The sequence below is a fragment of the Oncorhynchus keta genome, chromosome 25 (assembly GCF_023373465.1).
Source record: "Oncorhynchus keta strain PuntledgeMale-10-30-2019 chromosome 25, Oket_V2, whole genome shotgun sequence".
NCBI lineage: Eukaryota > Metazoa > Chordata > Actinopteri > Salmoniformes > Salmonidae > Oncorhynchus > Oncorhynchus keta.
In genome coordinates this window covers 11495556-11513782 of record NC_068445.1, presented here as the reverse complement: position 1 = coordinate 11513782, position 18227 = coordinate 11495556, and the positions used below count along the sequence as shown (strand labels likewise).

Sequence of the window (18227 nt, the reverse complement as noted above, 5' to 3'; positions counted from 1 at the left end):
CAATACTAACAATGACATTCATTGTACTGTTGAATGGGATGGCCAATTTGATGAAATCCGGGTCCCCATATGTCATTCTATGGAGAAGCGGAAATAATTGCGTTTCGGATTGTTTGTGCACATCGGCCTCTTTACTGGGTGCACTGCTTACATGAATCGTGCGTCATTAGCTAAAAAATAAATGATCGAACTTGTAGTCATTCGTTTACGAATATATTGCATTATTCGCCCTATGTTTCTTTAATTAAATATATGTGTAGTTATATCGTACACAATTGAAAATGTTTGCGGGCCTACCTGAACTTGGGATATCCAATGGCGAGGATCTAAAAGAAACACTGACTAACTGCACAGAGCCTCTGAAAGCCATTGACCAGTTTCAGGTAAGCTAAGTAGCTTTAGCTAACCACAGCTAAACATGATGATACTAGCGGATCTGCAAAGTGGTTCAAGCTATGCGTTGTATTCATTATTGACCATAATTATAATTTAAGTGGGTAGTTAACGTACCGCTGTCATTTAAACAACGTTAGTCCAATAGTCTTGCACTAAAATAGCCGTACGTTACTCCTACTATATTTCAAGTATTCTATTTGTTGACGAATTGGCTCTAGCTGCCAAATACTCTACTAAACGTGAATCGATTCTCAATTGCGGTATGGTTCTAGAAACAAAGCCCTCTACTTTCATAGCCGGTTTTAACACCGTTGCAGCTAACATAATGTTTCAGTGACAACAAAGCAAAGGCAGTATAGCCTTTAGATAGGTGGGTTAGCTTACGTCACAAAAACGATGTGCACACTTCAATGGGGCAGAAGTCCGTGAGCAGTTGTGATTCTGGATGGCCAGATAACGTTAGCTACCAACAATGAAACGGCCATGTAGGAACTAGTTTCATCTTGTTCATGATACCATGTCTTGTTTTGAGATATTTCATGTTAATGTTTAAAAAAAAATCAAATAGCTAGCTAACCAACTGTAACGATGTATTTGAGACACGTGGTCATTGTGCAGATGTAAACTATATTTCGTCTCATGTTTTTTTATTTTTTACATGTGAACAATCTAAACCAGTCCCATAGTTGCAAAATAAAATATTCCTTAACTGTTTACCGTCGACTCCCATTTCTGGGTCTCAACCTTCGATTCCGCTAGGTATTGACTCCTACGATTCAGTATTTTTGCAATGGAGGAAACTTTGCCGTCGTCTTATCTACTACGAGAACACAAACGTGCATCTTTCATAGCAAAGAAAGGGCAAGAGAGGACAGGGTTGCCAGTTCGAGTGTTGTCAATTTAGCGACTTTGTTGCTATATTTAGCGAGTATTCAGATCCCTCTAGCGATACATGTTCAAAATAGCGACTTTTTCTGGTGTTAATGGAGACTCTGACATGAAAGCACGTATCGTTCTCAACGAGCAGAGGGTGCTGCGGTGGGCCCCCGCTGTAAAAGCACCAGTCTCGACGTCCACAGTGAAGAGGCGACTCCTGGAACCTGGCCTTTCTGGGCAGAGTTGCAAAGAAAAAGCCATATCAGACTGGCGAATAAAAAGAAAAGATTAAGATGGGCAAAATAACAGACACTGGATAGGGGATTTCTGCCTAGAAGGCCAGCATCCCGGAGTCGCCTCTTCACTGTTGAGGATTATTTTTATTTATCCGTTATTTTACCAGGTAAATTGACTGAGAATACGTTCTCGTTTGCAGCAACGACCTGGGGAATAGTTACAGGGAAAAGGAGGGGGATGAAAGAGCCAATTGTAAACTGGGGATTTTTAGGGTTAATAACATCCCTACTCCTACGATGCGACTGGTGTTTTGCAGGTACTAAACTCAGGGGGAAAAAAGAAACATCCTCTCACTGTCAACTGCGTTTATTTTCAGCAAACGTAATGTGTAAATATTTCTAAAAACATCAAGATTCAACAACTGAAACATAAACGGAACAAGTTCTATAGACCTATGTCTAACATAAATGGAATAATATGTCCCTGAACAAAGTAACAGTCAGTATCTGGTGTGGTCTCCAGTTGCATTAAGTACTGCAGTGCATCTCCTCCTCATGGACGGCACCAGATTTGCCTGTTTTTACTGTGAGATGTTACCCCACTCTTCCACCAAGGCACCTGCAAGTTCCCAGACATTTCTGGGGGGGAATGGCCCTAGCCCTCTCCCTCCGACACAACAGGTCCCAGACGTGCTCAATTGGATTGAGATCCGGGTTCTTCGCTGGCCATGGCAGAACACTGACATTCCTGTCTTGCAGGCAATCACACACAGAACGAGCAGTATGGCTGGTGGCATTGTCATGCTGGAGCGTCATGTCAGGATGAGCCTGCAGGAAGGATACCACGTGAGGGAGGAGGATGTCTTCCCTGTAACGCACAGCATTGAGATTGCCTGCAATAACAAGAAGCACAGTCCAATGATGCTGTGACACACTTCCCCAGACCATGCCGGACGCTTCACCTCCAAATTGGACGATAAACGGGAATCCGATCATCACCCCTGATGTGACAAAATCGCGACTCGTCAGTGAAGAGCACTTTTTGCCAGTCCTGTCTGGTCCAGCGACAGTGGGTTTGTGCCCATAGGCGATGTTGTTGCCGGTGATGTCTGGTGAGGACCTGCCTTACAACAGGCTTACAAGCCCTCAGTCCAGCCTCTCTCAGCCTATTGCGGACAGGCTGAGCACTGATGGAGGGATTGTGCGTTCCTGGTGTAACTCAGGCAGTTGTTATTTCCATTCTGTACCTGTCCCTCAGGTGTGATGTTCGGATGTACTGATCCTGTGCAGGTGTTGTTACACGTGGTCTGCCACTGCGAGGACGATCAGCTGTCCGTCCTGTCTCCCTTTAGCGCTGTCTTAGGCATCTGTCTTAACGACCGTTCCACAGGTGCATGTTCATTTAATTGTTTATGGTTCATTGAACAAGCATGGGAAACATTGTTTAAACCCTTTACAATGAACATCTGTGAAGTTATTAGGATTTTTATGATTTATCTTTGAAAGACAGGGTCCTGAAAAAGGGACATTCATTTTTTTAGTTAATTTAATTAAGCTGCCAGTTGAGGACTTGTGAGGTGTCTGTTTCTCAAACTAGACACTCTAATGTACTTTTCCTCTTGCTCAGTTGTGCACCAGGGCCTCCCACTCCTTTCTATTCTGGTTAGGGCCAGTTTGCGCTGTTCTGTGAAGGGAGTAGTACACAGCGTTGTATGAGATCTTCAGTTGCTTGGCAATTTCTCGCATGGAATAGCCTTCCTTTCTCAGAACAAGAATAGACTGAAGAGTTTCAGAAGAGAGTTCTTGTTTCTGGACATTGTGAGCCTGTAATCGAACCCACAAATGCAGACGCTCCAGATACTCAACTAGTCTAAAGAAGGCCAATATTATTGGTTCTTTAACCAGGACAACAGTTTTCAGCTTTGCTAACATAATTGCAAAAGGGTTTTCTAATGATCAATTAGCCTTTTTTTTATTTTATTTTTTATTTCACCTTTATTTAACCAGGTAGGCTAGTTGAGAACAAGTTCTCATTTGCAACTGCGACCTGGCCAAGATAAAGCATAGCAGTGTGAACAGACAACACAGAGTTACACATGGAGTAAACAATTAGCAAGTCAATAACACAGTAGAAAAAAAATGGGCAGTCTATATACAATGTGTGCAAAAGGCATGAGGAGGTAGGCGAATAATACAATTTTGCAGATTAACACTGGAGTGATAAATGATCAAATGGTCATGTACAGGTAGAGATATTGGTGTGCAAAAGAGCAGAAAAGTAAATAAATAAAAACAGTATAAAAACAGTATGGGAATGAGGTAGGTGAAAATGGGTGAGCTATTTACCTATAGACTATGTACAGCTGCAGCGATCGGTTAGCTGCTCGGATAGCTGATGTTTGAAGTTGGTGAGGGAGGTAAAAGTCTCCAACTTCAGCGATTTTTGCAATTCGTTCCAGTCACAGGCAGCAGAGTACTGGAACGAAAGGCGGCCAAATGAGGTGTTGGCTTTAGGGATGATCAGTGAGATACACCTGCTGGAGCGCGTGCTACGGATGGGTGTTGCCATCGTGACCAGTGAGCTGAGATAAGGCGGAGCTTTACCTAGCATGGACTTGTAGATGACCTGGAGCCAGTGGGTCTGGCGACGAATATGTAGTGAGGGCCAGCCGACTAGAGCATACAAGTCGCAGTGGTGGGTGGTATAAGGTGCTTTAGTGACAAAACGGATGGCACTGTGATAGACTGCATCCAGTTTGCTGAGTAGAGTGTTGGAAGCCATTTTGTAGATGACATCGCCGAAGTCGAGGATCGGTAGGATAGTCAGTTTTACTAGGGTAAGCTTGGCAGCGTGAGTGAAGGAGGCTTTGTTGCGGAATAGAAAGCCGACTCTTGATTTGATTTTTGATTGGAGATGTTTGATGTGAGTCTGGAAGGAGAGTTTGCAGTCTAGCCAGACACCTAGGTACTTATAGATGTCCACATATTCAAGGTCGGAACCATCCAGGGTGGTGATGCTAGTCGGGCATGCGGGTGCAGGCAGCGATCGGTTGAAAAGCATGCATTTGGTTTTACTCGCGTTTAAGAGCAGTTGGAGGCCACGGAAGGAGTGCTGTATGGCATTGAAGCTCGTTTGGAGGTTTGATAGCACAGTGTCCAATGACGGGCCGAAAGTATATAGAATGGTGTCGTCTGCGTAGAGGTGGATCAGGGAATCGCCCGCAGCAAGAGCAACATCATTGATATATACAGAGAAAAGAGTCGGCCCGAGAATTGAACCCTGTGGCACCCCCATAGAGACTGCCAGAGGACCGGACAGCATGCCCTCCGATTTGACACACTGAACTCTGTCTGCAAAGTAATTGGTGAACCAGGCAAGGCAGTCATCCGAAAAACCGAGGCTGTTGAGTCTGCCGATAAGAATATGGTGATTGACAGAGTCGAAAGCCTTGGCGAGGTCGATGAAGACGGCTGCACAGTACTGTCTTTTATCGATGGCGGTTATGATATCGTTTAGTACCTTGAGTGTGGCTGAGGTGCACCCGTGACCGGCTCGGAAACCAGATTGCACAGCGGAGAAGGTACGGTGGGATTCGAGATGGTCAGTGACCTGTTTGTTGACTTGGCTTTCGAAGACCTTAGATAGGCAGGGCAGGATGGATATAGGTCTATAGCAGTTTGGGTCCAGGGTGTCTCCCCCTTTGAAGAGGGGGATGACTGCGGCAGCTTTCCAATCCTTGGGGATCTCAGACGATATGAAACAGAGGTTGAACAGGCTGGTAATAGGGGTTGCGACAATGGCGGCAGATAGTTTCAGAAATAGCGGGTCCAGATTGTCAAGCCCAGCTGATTTGTACGGGTCCAGGTTTTGCAGCTCTTTCAGAACATCTGCTATCTGGATTTGGGTAAAGGAGAACCTGGAGAGGCTTGGGTGAGGAACTACGGGGGGGGCGGAGCTGTTGGCCGAGGTTGGAGTAGCCAGGCGGAAGGCATGGCCAGCCGTTGAGAAGTGCTTATTGAAGTTTTCGATAATCATGGATTTATCGGTGGAGACCGTGTTTCCTAGCCTCAGTGCAGTGGGCAGCTGGGAGGAGGTACTCTTGTTCTCCATGGACTTCACAGTGTCCCAGAACTTTTTGGAGTTGGAGCTACAGGATGCAAACTTCTGCCTGAAGAAGCTGGCCTTAGCTTTCCTGACTGACTGTGTGTATTGGTTCCTGACTTCCCTGAACAGTTGCATATCACGGGGCTATTCGATGCTATTGCAGTCCGCCACAGGATGTTTTTGTGCTGGTCGAGGGCAGTCAGGTCTGGAGTGAACCAAGGGCTGTATCTGTTCTTGGTTCTGCATTTTTTGAACGGAGCATGCTTATCTAAAATGGTGAGGAAGTTACTTTTAAAGAATGACCATGCATCCTCAACTGACGGGATGAGGTCAATGTCCTTCCAGGATACCCGGGCCAGGTCGATTAGAAAGGCCTGCTCACAGAAGTGTTTTAAAATTATAAACTTGGATTAGCTAACACAACGTGCCATTGGAACACAGGACTGATGGTTGCTGAGAATAGGCCTCTGTACGCTTATGTAGATATTCCATTTAATAATCTGCCCTTTCCAGCTACAATAGTAATTTACAACATTAACAATGTCTACACTGTATTTCTGATCAATTTGATGTTATTTTAGTGGACAAAAAAATGTGCTTTTCTTTCAAAAACAAGGAAATGTCTGTGACCCTGAACTATTGAATGGTACTATGTGTATAGTTGAAAGCAAAATCCAAGCCATGAGGTCGAAGGAATTGTCTGTAGAGCTCTGCGACAGGATTGTGTCGATGCACAGATCTGGGGAAAGGTACCAAAACATGTCTGCAGCATTGAAGCTCCCAAGAACACAGTAGCCTCCATTTTTCTTAAATGGAAGAAGTTCCAATGAGCAATCAGGGGAGAAGAGCCTTCCTTGGTCGGGGAGGTGACCAATAACAAGATGGTCACTCTGACAGAGCTTCAGAGTTTATCTGTGGAGATGGGAGAACCTTCCTGAAGGACAACCTTCTCTGCAGCATTCCACCAATCAGTCCTTTATGGTAGAGTGGCCAGACGGAAGCCACTCATCAGTAAAAGGCACATGACAGCCCGCTTGATGAAACCAAGATTCAACTCTTTGGCCTGAATGCCAAGCGTCACGTCTGGAGAAAACCCGGCACCATCCTTACGGTGGAGCATGGTGGTGGCTGCATCATGCTGTGGGGGACGTTTTTCAGCAGCAGGGACTGGGAGACTTGTCAGGATCGAGGGAAAGATGAACGGAGCAAAGTACAGAGAGATCCTTGATGAAAACCTGCTCAGGACCTCAGACTGAGTCGAAGGTTCACCTTCAAACAGGACAGCAACCCTAAGCACACAGCCAAGAAAACTGAAGGGTGGCTTCGGGACAAGTCTCTGAATGTCCTTCAGTGGCCCAGCCAGATCCTGGACTTAAACCTGATCGAACATCTCTGGAGAGACCTGAACATAGCTGTTCAGCGACGCTCCCCATCCAACCTGACAGAGGCTGAGAGGATCTGCAGAGAAGAATGGGAGAAACTCCTCAAAGAGGTGTGCAAAGCTTGTAGCATCATACTCAAGAAGAGCTGTAATTGCTCCAAAGGTGCTTCAACAAAGTACCGCATAAAGGGTGTGAATTCTTTATGTGAATTTGAATATTTTTTTTATTGAGAAATGCAATGGCGGCCGCTGTGCAACTTAGAAATAGCCCATAAAATGCCACCCGTGACCAATACATTTTCACCCACGTCTTTGTTTTCAAAGTAGCACAATTTGACAGAAAATAACCTGGCTAGCTAGCTATGTGCAAACAACAAAGGTAGCTAGCTAACGTTAACTAATGTTATTTGAATGACGAGACCTATGCTCACTAACCACTTGCCACTTAACTCATAATTATTGTTACTAATTAACACAACATTTAGATTGATCCTCTTTCTCTACTTAGCAACCTCCCTGAGTATAAATTACAATAAAGTATCACTGCTTCGATTTATCAAATGAATAACATCACTATTTCACTGCATTGATTATTATCTTACCGCCGGTCTGGTAATGTGTTGTTTGCAGACAGAAAATGGCATTTTGTTGCCAACTCTTCAGTCAGCTCTTCCCTTCCTGGACCTTCATGGGACTCCTCGGTTGGAGTTTCACCAGTCGGTCTTTGACGAGCTTCGTGACAAGTTGATGGAGCGAGTCGCCACTATCGCAGAGGGCAAGGATGAGGAACGGTGCGACATCTCTTTACATATGTATAGCTGGCTAATAGTTAGCTAGTAAACACCAGGTCTGTATAGAGAAATCATCCGTTTAAACTGTTGTACATGTTTGACATGATTGATTGTTTGTGTATTCCACCTCCCTCTACAGTTATGGTAAACTTGAAGAGCTTCTAGAGAAGAGTTTTCCACTGGTGAAGATGCCCTCCATTCAGCCAGTGGTCATGCAGGTTCTGAAACATCTTCCAAAGGTAAGTCTCTGTCTTCCCACCATACTTTTAGTGAATGCACCTTTTAACCCGCAATGCAGATCTTTTCTATTTATAGTTGTTTGCACCTGCCATTGGCCATGTTTTCTCTCTTCAAAACACTGGTATCCTACCACAGCTCAGTATTTGAAATGTATTTCCTGATTGACTTGCTATGAACAGGTTCCAGAGAAAAAGCTGAAGCTTGTAATGGCTGATAAGGAACTGTATAAGGTCTGTGCTGTTGAGGTGAAGAGGCAGATCTGGCAGGACAACCAGGCTCTCTTCGGGGATGAGGTTTCGCCCCTGCTCAAGCAGTATATTGTGGAGAAGGAGGCAGCACTTTTCAGCAGTGATCTCTCTATTCTGCACAACTTCTTCAGCCCCTCCCCCAAAGCAAGACGCCAAGGAGAGGTGAGCCACTATTGATTCCCAATAGATTCTGTTCACATTCCAGTAAGGATTTGTTTTGATTAGGGCCAGGAGCCTGTTATAAAAAATTGTTTTTACTAGTCAATCAACCTTTTCTCTATGAACTCCGAAGAGAGTTGGGTGTGTTTGAGGTGTGGTGGAAATTCTAAAAGAGTGAGAGAGACTTGGTCATTTCTTCAAACAATCATCTTTATTCAGTATCAATTAATTATTGCTATAATGAGGCTAACCTTTACTCAAATGCACAGTACTATATATAGCTGACTCTAACAATGCTCAGCCATGGTTGGTTCAATCCCCCTCATGCAGACCAAGAAGCATCATAAGGCACTCTGGGTTCATCCTGTTGTTATCTGCATGTGGGTTGTTGTCTTAACCACACCCTGGCTTAGTTCCCCAGATGCAAAAATGATTTAGAGACGATGAGGAATTGTTCTAAACTCCTCCTGGCTATCTCTATCTCGGTTACATCCACCACGTCTTGTCTATGTAATGCGGTCTTTAACTCATTTGTCAGCTCAAGCCATCTCTAGTGACCATACGCCCAGATTAGCTGCAGGGAACTAGAGTGGAACCCATGAATATGCAGACACTAACAGCACAGAAATGTCTTCCTATTTGAGAAATATTAATTGCTAACTATTAATATCAAATCAGGTAAATATGTCATTTTTCTCTCACAGAGGCTAACCCTTTTTCTGTTTCGTGTACAGGTAGTCTTGAAGTTGACCCAGATGATTGGGAAGAATGTGAAACTGTATGACATGGTACTTCAGTTTCTGCGAACCCTCTTCCTGCGTACGCGTAACGTCCACTATTGCACCCTGCGTGCAGAGCTGCTCATGTCCCTCCATGACCTGGACATCAGTGAGATCTGTTCAGTAGACCCCTGCCACAAGGTATGCTCAATTCCTGGGAAAGAGACACTGCAACTGATCTGAGTTGCCTTCTTCTGTAGGCAAACTGAAACAGAAATCGTATTGATTTCAAAAAGCATGCAAATACGGTGGTGAATGTTCTGCATGCTGATGCAGAGTGCTGTATTTATGTCTATCTTGGCAGTTCACCTGGTGCTTGGATGCCTGTATCCGTGAGAAGTTTGTGGATGCCAAGCGAGCCCGGGAATTGCAAGGTTTTCTCGATGGAGTGAAGAAAGGACAGGAGCAAGTACTTGGGTGAGAAAAGAAGAGTGGAGGAAATGTGATTGAACATAGCTTAGGATTGTAGGATTCATAAAAAGATGTGACAAATGTTGTGGGTCTTCTTGCTTTCCAGGGACCTGTCCATGATCCTGTGTGACCCATTTGCCTGTAACACCCTGGTTTTGAGTACGGTCCGAAATTTGCAAGAATTGCTCAGCCAGGACGCTCTACCCAGAGTAAGACGTTCAATGTTGTCTTTTGTGGTCTTAATGTTCTTTCTATACATTTCTATATTCTGTCAATGCTTTGGGGAAACCTACTGTCACTACTGAAGAGATATTTCTGTGGGAATGAACAGGACAGTCCAGACCTGATGCTGCTGCTTAGAATGCTGTCTCTTGGACAAGGGGCTTGGGATATGATTGACAGCCAAGTCTTTAAAGAGCCCAGATTGGTATGTATCCACTTCTTGTTTCCACTAGTATTATTTTATAATCATGTGTTTTTCTTCAGTGAGTTAACGAGTGTAATATATTTCTTATGCGCTACACAGTAACAATAGTTTGACTCACAGAGCTGGAAAACAACCTCTTTACAATTACCACTGCTAGATGGCGTAGATGTGACGTAACCAGCCAGGGCAGAGACTCCATCATATTTGATTCGTTCCCCCTCAGGAACTGGAGGTTGTAACCCGTTTTCTACCAGCCATGTTGTCAGTAGTTGTGGATGACTACACCTTCACCGTAGAACAGAAGCTCCCCAGTGAGGAGAAGACCTCCCTCACTTATCCCACAGCCCTGCCTGATGCCTTCAACAAGTAAGCACTGGGATGGGCTGTCACACAGGGGATGGGGTTAGAATGGAACATGTTACTTTGATAGACTTTGTATGGCTCTAATTAAATGTTTTATAAAAATATAGAATGTAAAACACGTCGTATTGATATTCAAAAATATACATGTATTTATTTTATTTAACCTTTTATTTTTACTAGGAAAGTCAGTTAGGAACAAATTCTTATTTACAATGACGGCCTAGGAACAGAGGGTTAACTGCCTTGTTCAGGGGTAGAACAAACACATTTGTATTTTCTTGTCAGCTCGGGGTTTTGATCTTAGCAACCTTTCGGTTACTGACCCAACGCTCTAAACATTTTGCTACCTGCCGCCTCCATGTGAATTTAAATTGTCAATATTATGTGCGGTGCACATGAGAGCTTTATGTTTAATGCGTTTCAATGAGAAGCCTCTGATTTAAAGTGAGTTCTCCTCTGCCCTAGGTACTTGCAGGAGAACAGGGTGGCATGTGAGATAGGTCTGTACTACACACTCCACATTGCCAAGCAGAGGAACAAGAATGCCTTACAACGGTTACTTCCCGCTTTGGGTAGGTTCTGCCCTTGTTTTGCCACAGGTTAATAATAGAAGGAAATAAATACTGTTGTTATCCTGGCTCTCAACATTTTTTTCATTTAACTGCAGTGGAGACCCACAACGAAATGGCCTTTGGGGACATCTTCCTGCACCTCCTGACAGGGCACCTCACCTTGCTCTCTGATGAGTTTGGGACTGAAGAGTTCTGCTCTGCCGTGTTTGATGGCTTTCTCCTCGCCTCTTTCTCCAGGTCGGTCTTGTCATGGGTCGTACAGGAGATTACTGCAAATGTTGCATTTGAAACTGATGGAAATCTTACTGCACATTTATGAAATCTGTGACATTGAAGTAGAATACTGTACTCACAATAGGCAAAAAAACAGCTATAGATTTCTCAATAATGGCTGATGCAAAAAAGGCTTTCGACTGTCTTGAATGGACTTTTCTATTCAAAACATTGGAAGCTTTCAACTTTTCATCTGAAGTAACACATTTTATTTAATAAAATATAAAACATGTGTATAAATGTCCTAAAGCGAAAATATATATAAAATAATACATTATCTGATGGAATTGCTTTAGAAAGGAACACAATACAGGGATGTCCTCCCTCACCCTCCTGTTTCACTGGCAATTGAACCTCTTGTAGAAAGAATTAGACAGGACCCAAACAGAACCGGTACTTGTAAACATTAATATAAATAATATTGCAGATGGTCTGATATACCTGACCAATATTACCCCCGTTTCAAAAAATATTTGCAGAATACAAAAAAAATCTCAGGATATAAAATGAACGTGGGAAGAAAATGAAATGGCAATAGGAAGAAAATAAAAGTCAAGATCTACAGCAATCCTTTAAGTATACCAAAAAAATATGAAATGCTTAGGATCCTTAATGAGTGACAACAAAGTATATGAACGTCATTCCATTACTCAACAATATGAAAGCAGATCTAATTAAAAGGAATAATCTTCTCATAAATCTTACAGGTAGAGTAAACCTCTTTAGAATGGCATGCATGGCTGACAAAGTTTTAAAAAATGTATTTTCGGTAATACTAATTACCCCACTGAAGACATTCTCTTTTAAAAAGTATACTTGGTCATGAGACTTTACAGTGCATTTGCAAAGTATTCAGATCCCTTGTCTTTCCCACATTTTTGTTACATTACAGCCTTATTGTAAAATGTATACTTTAAAAAAAAAACTTCAATCTACACACAATACCCCATAATGACAAAGGAAAAACGGATTATTATACATTTTTGCAAATGTATTAAACATTTAAAAACGGACATATAATTTACATAAGTATTCAGACCCTTTACTCAGTACTTTGATGAAGCACCTTTTTGTAGCAATTACAGCCTCAAGTCTTCTTGGGTATGACGCTACAAGCTTGGCACACCTGTATTTGGGGAGTTTCTCCCATTCTTCTCTGCAGATCCTCTCAAGCTCTGTCAGGTTGGATGGGGAGCGTCACTGCACAGCTATTTTCAGGTCCGGGCTCTGGCTCGGCCACTCAGGGACATTCAGAGATTTGTCCCAAAGCCACTCCTGCGTTGTCTTTGCTGTGTGCTTTGGGTCGTTGTCCTGTTGGAAGGTGAACCTTCACTTTTGCTCCGTTCATCTTTCCTTCGATCCTGACTGGTCTCCCAGTCCCTGCCGCTGAAAAAACATCCCCACAGCATGATGCTGCCACCACCAGGATTCTTCCAGATGTGACACTTGGCATTCAGGCAAAATAGTTCAATCTTGGTTTCATCAGACCAGAGAATCTTGATGCTTATCGAGAGTTCTTTAGGTGCCTTTGGCCAAACTCCAAGCGGGCTATCAGGCCTTTTACTGAGGACTGACTGCCATCTGGCCACATTACCATAAAGGCCTGATTGGTGGAGTGCTGCAGAGATGGTTGTCTTTCTAGAATAATCTCCACAGAGGAGCTCTGTCAGTGTGACCATCGGGTTCCCTTTTTACCTATTTTGTTACGTTACAGCCTAATTTTAAAATGTATTAAATTAACTTTTTTTTATTTTAATCAATCTACACACAATACACCATAATGACAACGCGAAAACAGATTTATTTTTTTGTGTGCAAATTTATACAAAATGCATCCTGTTTCCATTGATCGTCCTTCAGATGTTTTTACAACTTGATTAGAGTTCACTTGTGGTAAATTCAAATGATTGGACATGACTTAGAAAGGCACACGTGTCTATATAATGTCCCACAGTGGACGTCAGAGCAAAAACCAAGCCATGAATTGTCCGACTTCAACTGTATCTATGTATGTATGTATGTATGTATGTATGTATGTATGTATGTATGTATGTATGTATGTATGTATGTATGTATGTATGTATGTATGTATGGTTGAAGTCGGAAGTTTACATACACCTTAGCCAAATACATTTAAACTAAATTTTTCACAATTCCTGACATTTAATCAAAGTAAAAATGCCCTGTTTTAGGTCAGTTTGGATCACCACTTTATTTTAAGAATGTGAAATGTCAGAATAATAGTAGAGAGAACGATTTATTTGAGCTTTTATTTCTTTCATCACATTCCCAGTGGGTCTGAAGTTTACATACACTGAATTATTATTTGGTAGCATTGCCTTTAAATTGTTTAACTTGGGTCAAACGTGTTGGGTAGTACCATCTTTGTCCCCATGTGCAGTTGCAACCCGTAGTCTGGCTTTTTTATGGCGGTTTTGGAGCAGTTGGCTTCTTCCTTGCTGAGCGGCAATTCAGGTTATGTCGATATAGGACTCGTTTTACTGGGGCTATCGATACTTTTATACCCGTGTCCTCCAGCATCTTCACAAGGTCCTTTGCTGTTGTTCTGGGATTGATTTGCACTTTTCGCACCAAAGTACGTTCATCTCTAGGAGGCAGAACGCGTCTCCTTCCTGAGCGGTATGACGGCTGCGTGGTCCCATGGTGTTTATACTTGCGTACTATTGTTTGGACAGATGAACGCCGTTTGGAAATTGCTACCAATGATGAACCAGACTTGTGGAGGTCTACCATTTTTTTTCTGGGGTCTTGGCCTTGTTGGAAAAATGACTTGTGTCATGCACAATGTAGATGTCCTAACCGACTTGCCAAAACTATAGTGAGTTAACAAGAAATTTGTGGAGTGGTTGAAAAACTAGTTATAATGACTCCAACCTAAGTGTATGTAAACTTCCGACTTCAACTGTGTTTGTGGATATATATATATATATATATATATAATATATATCTATATATATGAATGAATGAATGAATGAATGAATGAATGACTGAATACAGCACTTCCTATACAAATGGTTACATATTTTGCCTTATCTCATGAAACCCATAACTCCCTGACATATATTTTTGTGTATTCCAGTAAAGAGAATGTCCACAGACACACCCTACGCCTGTTGCTTCACCTTCACCACAAAGTGTTGCCATCTTGTATGGAGACCTTACTGAAAACCTTGGAACCCCCAAAACAGGTGGGCAAGCTGCCATTTGGATTTATTTTTTTTGTAGCTTGAAACAGGTTCCGAACAATGCATGTCATTGAGACATCTGATTAACTTATGATGTAATCATGCATTTTCCTTATGAGAACATTGTATTAACTGCATAAGCTCAGTGATTAAGGTTAGATTCCTATTTCCAGTATGTGGCTCACACTAGGTGTTGTGTATTTTTATTCATTTTTTACTCCACCTGTGGCTTGTACTGGAACTAAAGTCATTTTTCTGGTTATGTCACAAAGTCAGGGACATAGGAAACTCCTGGCCCTATGACATAGCTACTGTATTTCCATATTCCTCATTCTCTGTTCTCTGTGCTTGTCTGGTGTCTATAGAGCAGTGACCAGGTGAAGGAGTTGTACACCCAGCTAACAGAGAAACTGGAGGCCCAAAAGAAGAGTCCTGCCCAGCCAGACGAAGCCCCCTCTCTTGACCTGGGGCTCCATCCTGTTACAGTGCCCACGACAGCCTCCACTCCAACCACACCACTTTGAGAGGAGGAGGTAGGACGCATCGAAAGAAACAAACCTAGTGGTTTGAAAAAAGGATGCTGATATTACATGTAGAATTGAGGTCGGCTCATGAAAACGTTTAAAAAAAAAAACGGCATAATGAACATTACAATATGCAATTTCCTCTTTGGTTACTATGGTCAAGGTTTAGTTTGTTTTCTAATGCTTGGTTATTTTTTTAAATGTATTTTTAAGGAATGGGGCAGTCTCACTCCTTTTGTCATTTGTTTTGCTTTATTGAAGAGGATGGTAAAGTGTATGAAGACGGAGGCTGGACCAAACAGGCCACAGTGCTTGTTTTATTTTAAAGTGGTCTATTTTTAAGCAGTCTTCCAGCTTTACAAATGTAATTCGATGGCAGTTATTACTTTTATTAATATGTAGTCTTGCTGAATTATTGTTCAAAGTATGTTTTAATATGTACTGTAGCTATCTATCAAGACTGAATGTCAATGTGTGTAGGCCTACTGTTTGGTTTGTGTCAGTGGTGAAACAAGCTGTAAATAAAATCACAATTTAGAAATTAAGTCCCAAAATATTTTCAAACATTAAAGTTGCCAAGGGAAGCAATATGACTAGTACTGGAATTAAGTAATCAAACATACAGTACCAGTCACAAGTTTGGAAACACCTACTCATTCAAGAGTTTCTTTATTTTTACTATTTTCTACGTTGTAGAATAATAGGAAAGACATCAAAACTATGAAATGACACACCCGATTTTGCAGGTTTCCCTACTTACAAAGCATGTAGAGGTCTGTAATTTTTATCATAGGTACACTTCAACTGTGAGAGACGGAATCTAAAACAAAAATCCAGAAAATCACATTGTATGATTTTTAAGTAATTAATTTGCGTTTCGACTTGCTTATTTGAGCTGTTCTTGCCGTAATATGGCCTTGGCCCTATTTGGTGAAATACCATCTTCTGTATACCACCCTACCTTGTCACAACACAACTGATTGACTCAAACGCATTAAGAAGTAAAGAAATTCCACAAATGAACTTTTAACAAGGTACACCTGTTAATTGAAATGCATTCCAGGTGACCGACTACCTTATGAAGAGAATTCCAAGTGTGTGCAAAGCTGTCAAGGCAAAGGGTGGCTACTTTGAAGAATCTAAAATATATTTTGAATTAACACTTTTTTGGGGTGTCTTCACTATTATTCTACAATGTAGAAAATATAAAAAATAAAGAAAAAAACTTGAAGGAGTAGGTGTGTCCTTCAGGAGTGTGTTTGTGTATATTAATGAATGACTGAATACAGCACTTCCTATACAAATGGTGTTGAAGTTTAAATACTCCTTAGCCAAATAGATTTAAACTCCGTTTTTCACAATTCCTGACATTTAATCCTAGTAAAAAATCCCTGTCTTAGGTCAGTTAGGATCACCATTTTTATTTTAAGAATGTGAAATGTCAGAATAATAGTAGATAATTATTTATTTCAGCTTTTACTTCTTTCATCACATTCCCAGTCAGTCAGAAGTTTACACACACTCAATTAGTATTTGGTAGCATTGCCTTTAAATTGTTTAACTTGGGACAAACGTGTTGGGTAGCCTTCCACAAGCTTCCCACAATATGTTGGGTGAATTTTGGCCCATTCCTCCTGACAGAGCTGGTGTAACTGAGTCAGGTTTGTAAGCCTCCTTGCTCGCACACACTTTTTCAGTTCTTCCCACACATTTTCTATAGGATTGAGCCCGGTGCAGAGTTGTTAACAACCCTACGGTGCTTCACTGTAGGGTTGGTGCCAGGTTTCCTCCAGACGCTTGCCATTCAGGCCAAGGAGTTCAATCTTTGTTTCATCAGACCAGAGAATCTTGTTTCTTATGGTCTGAGAGTTCTTTAGGTGTCTTTTGGGAAAACTCTAAGTGGGCTGTCATGTGCGTTTTTTTTATTGAGCAGTGGCTTCCGTCTGGACACTACCATGAAGGCCTGATTGATGGAGTGCTGCAGAGATGGTTGTCCTTCTGGAAAGTTCTCCCATCTCCACAGAGGAGCTCTGTCAGTGAGGTCACCTCCTAGGCCCTTCTCCCATGATTGCTCAGTTTGGCTGGGCGGCCAGCTCTAGGAAGACTCTTGGTGGTTCCAAGCTTCTTTCATTGAAGAATGATGGAGGCCACTGTTCTTTGAGACCTTCAATGCTGCAGAAATGTTTTGGTACCCTTCCCCAGATCTGTGCCTCGACACAATCCTGTCTCTGAGCTCTACGGACAATTCCTTCGAACTCATGGCTTTGTTTTTGCTCTGACATGCACTGGCAAATGTGGGATTATATGGACAGGTGTGTGCCTTTCCAAATCCCCCCATTTTTTTTATAACGTTTTTAAATAAATTTGCAGAAATGTCTAAACCTGTTTTCACATTGTCATTATGGGGTGTTGTATGTAGATTTGCTGAAGATTTGAAATCAAATTTAACCCAATTTAGAATACAGCTGTAATGTAACAAAATATGTGAAAAGTAAATTGGTCTGAATACTTTCCGTAGACAATGTATGTATATGACTGTGGTGGGTAGGGTACATGATAGCCTAAATTTGTACATTTATAGGTAGTCTTTTATTGTCTCGTCATCAAAATTCAGACGGAACTTTGTTGCGTGGTAACAATTGAATAACGTGAAAAAAAATAAGAAACCCGTCAAAGGAAGTGACAGGTTCAAGTTAAGCTCAGTGAAACATGAGGTTATAATGAAGGAGATTCTTGGCTCGGACTTCACAGCCATCGACAACACAATCAACCAATCCATTGGGTAATACAGAGACTTCCTACAAGCAACAAAGATCAAGATATATCAGCGAGACAGATATATCAGTGAGACGGAGGACTACCAGCTCAACCAGGTTTATGCATGGGAAGGCCCAAGGACGGGAGCACCGAGAGGCACGCCCCACTGAGCGCGGGGGGGGGTTGCAGAGACTCGGACACAGACTCGGCATCCACTGAGAGCAAATTCCCTACAGACAGCGACTCCAGCTACCATCGCACATAAACAGTTTGTTGTTGTTGTTGTTGTTGTTGCCGAAAGCAGTACAACAAGGCTCCAAAAATAAACTATGCAGGAGAGGCAAGTGGTCAGAGGGGACCAGGAACACAGGCCGTGGACACGGAGCTACAGCATAATCGATAAGAAACCTCTCCAACAACAAAAAAAAGCTCACTGATGCACAAGGCTCAGTCTTATCTCAGGGCCTCTTTTGTACCTACATG

At 42.3% G+C, this 18227-nt stretch overlaps 1 protein-coding gene across 2 annotated transcripts; it reads left to right on the top strand.

Annotated features, from left to right (window-relative positions):
• The first annotated feature begins 93 nt into the window (after positions 1–93).
• Positions 94–17317, top strand: LOC118358170 (negative elongation factor B-like). 2 transcript variants are annotated; one of them, XM_035735695.2, is made up of 14 exons: positions 94–383; positions 7625–7785; positions 7925–8024; positions 8205–8435; positions 9167–9352; positions 9516–9628; positions 9729–9831; positions 9954–10049; positions 10273–10415; positions 10878–10984; positions 11080–11221; positions 14358–14466; positions 14829–14996; positions 16921–17317. In XM_035735695.2, the coding sequence occupies exons 1-13, from the start codon at positions 282–284 to the stop codon at positions 14985–14987; spliced, it is 1752 nt and encodes a 583-aa protein (XP_035591588.1). In that variant the 5' UTR covers positions 94–281; the 3' UTR covers positions 14988–14996; positions 16921–17317. The 2 variants fall into 2 exon arrangements, with proteins under 2 accessions (XP_035591588.1, XP_035591587.1); XM_035735694.2 differs by lacking the exon at positions 16921–17317 and having other exon boundaries at positions 14829–15571.
• The last annotated feature ends 910 nt before the right edge of the window (positions 17318–18227 follow it).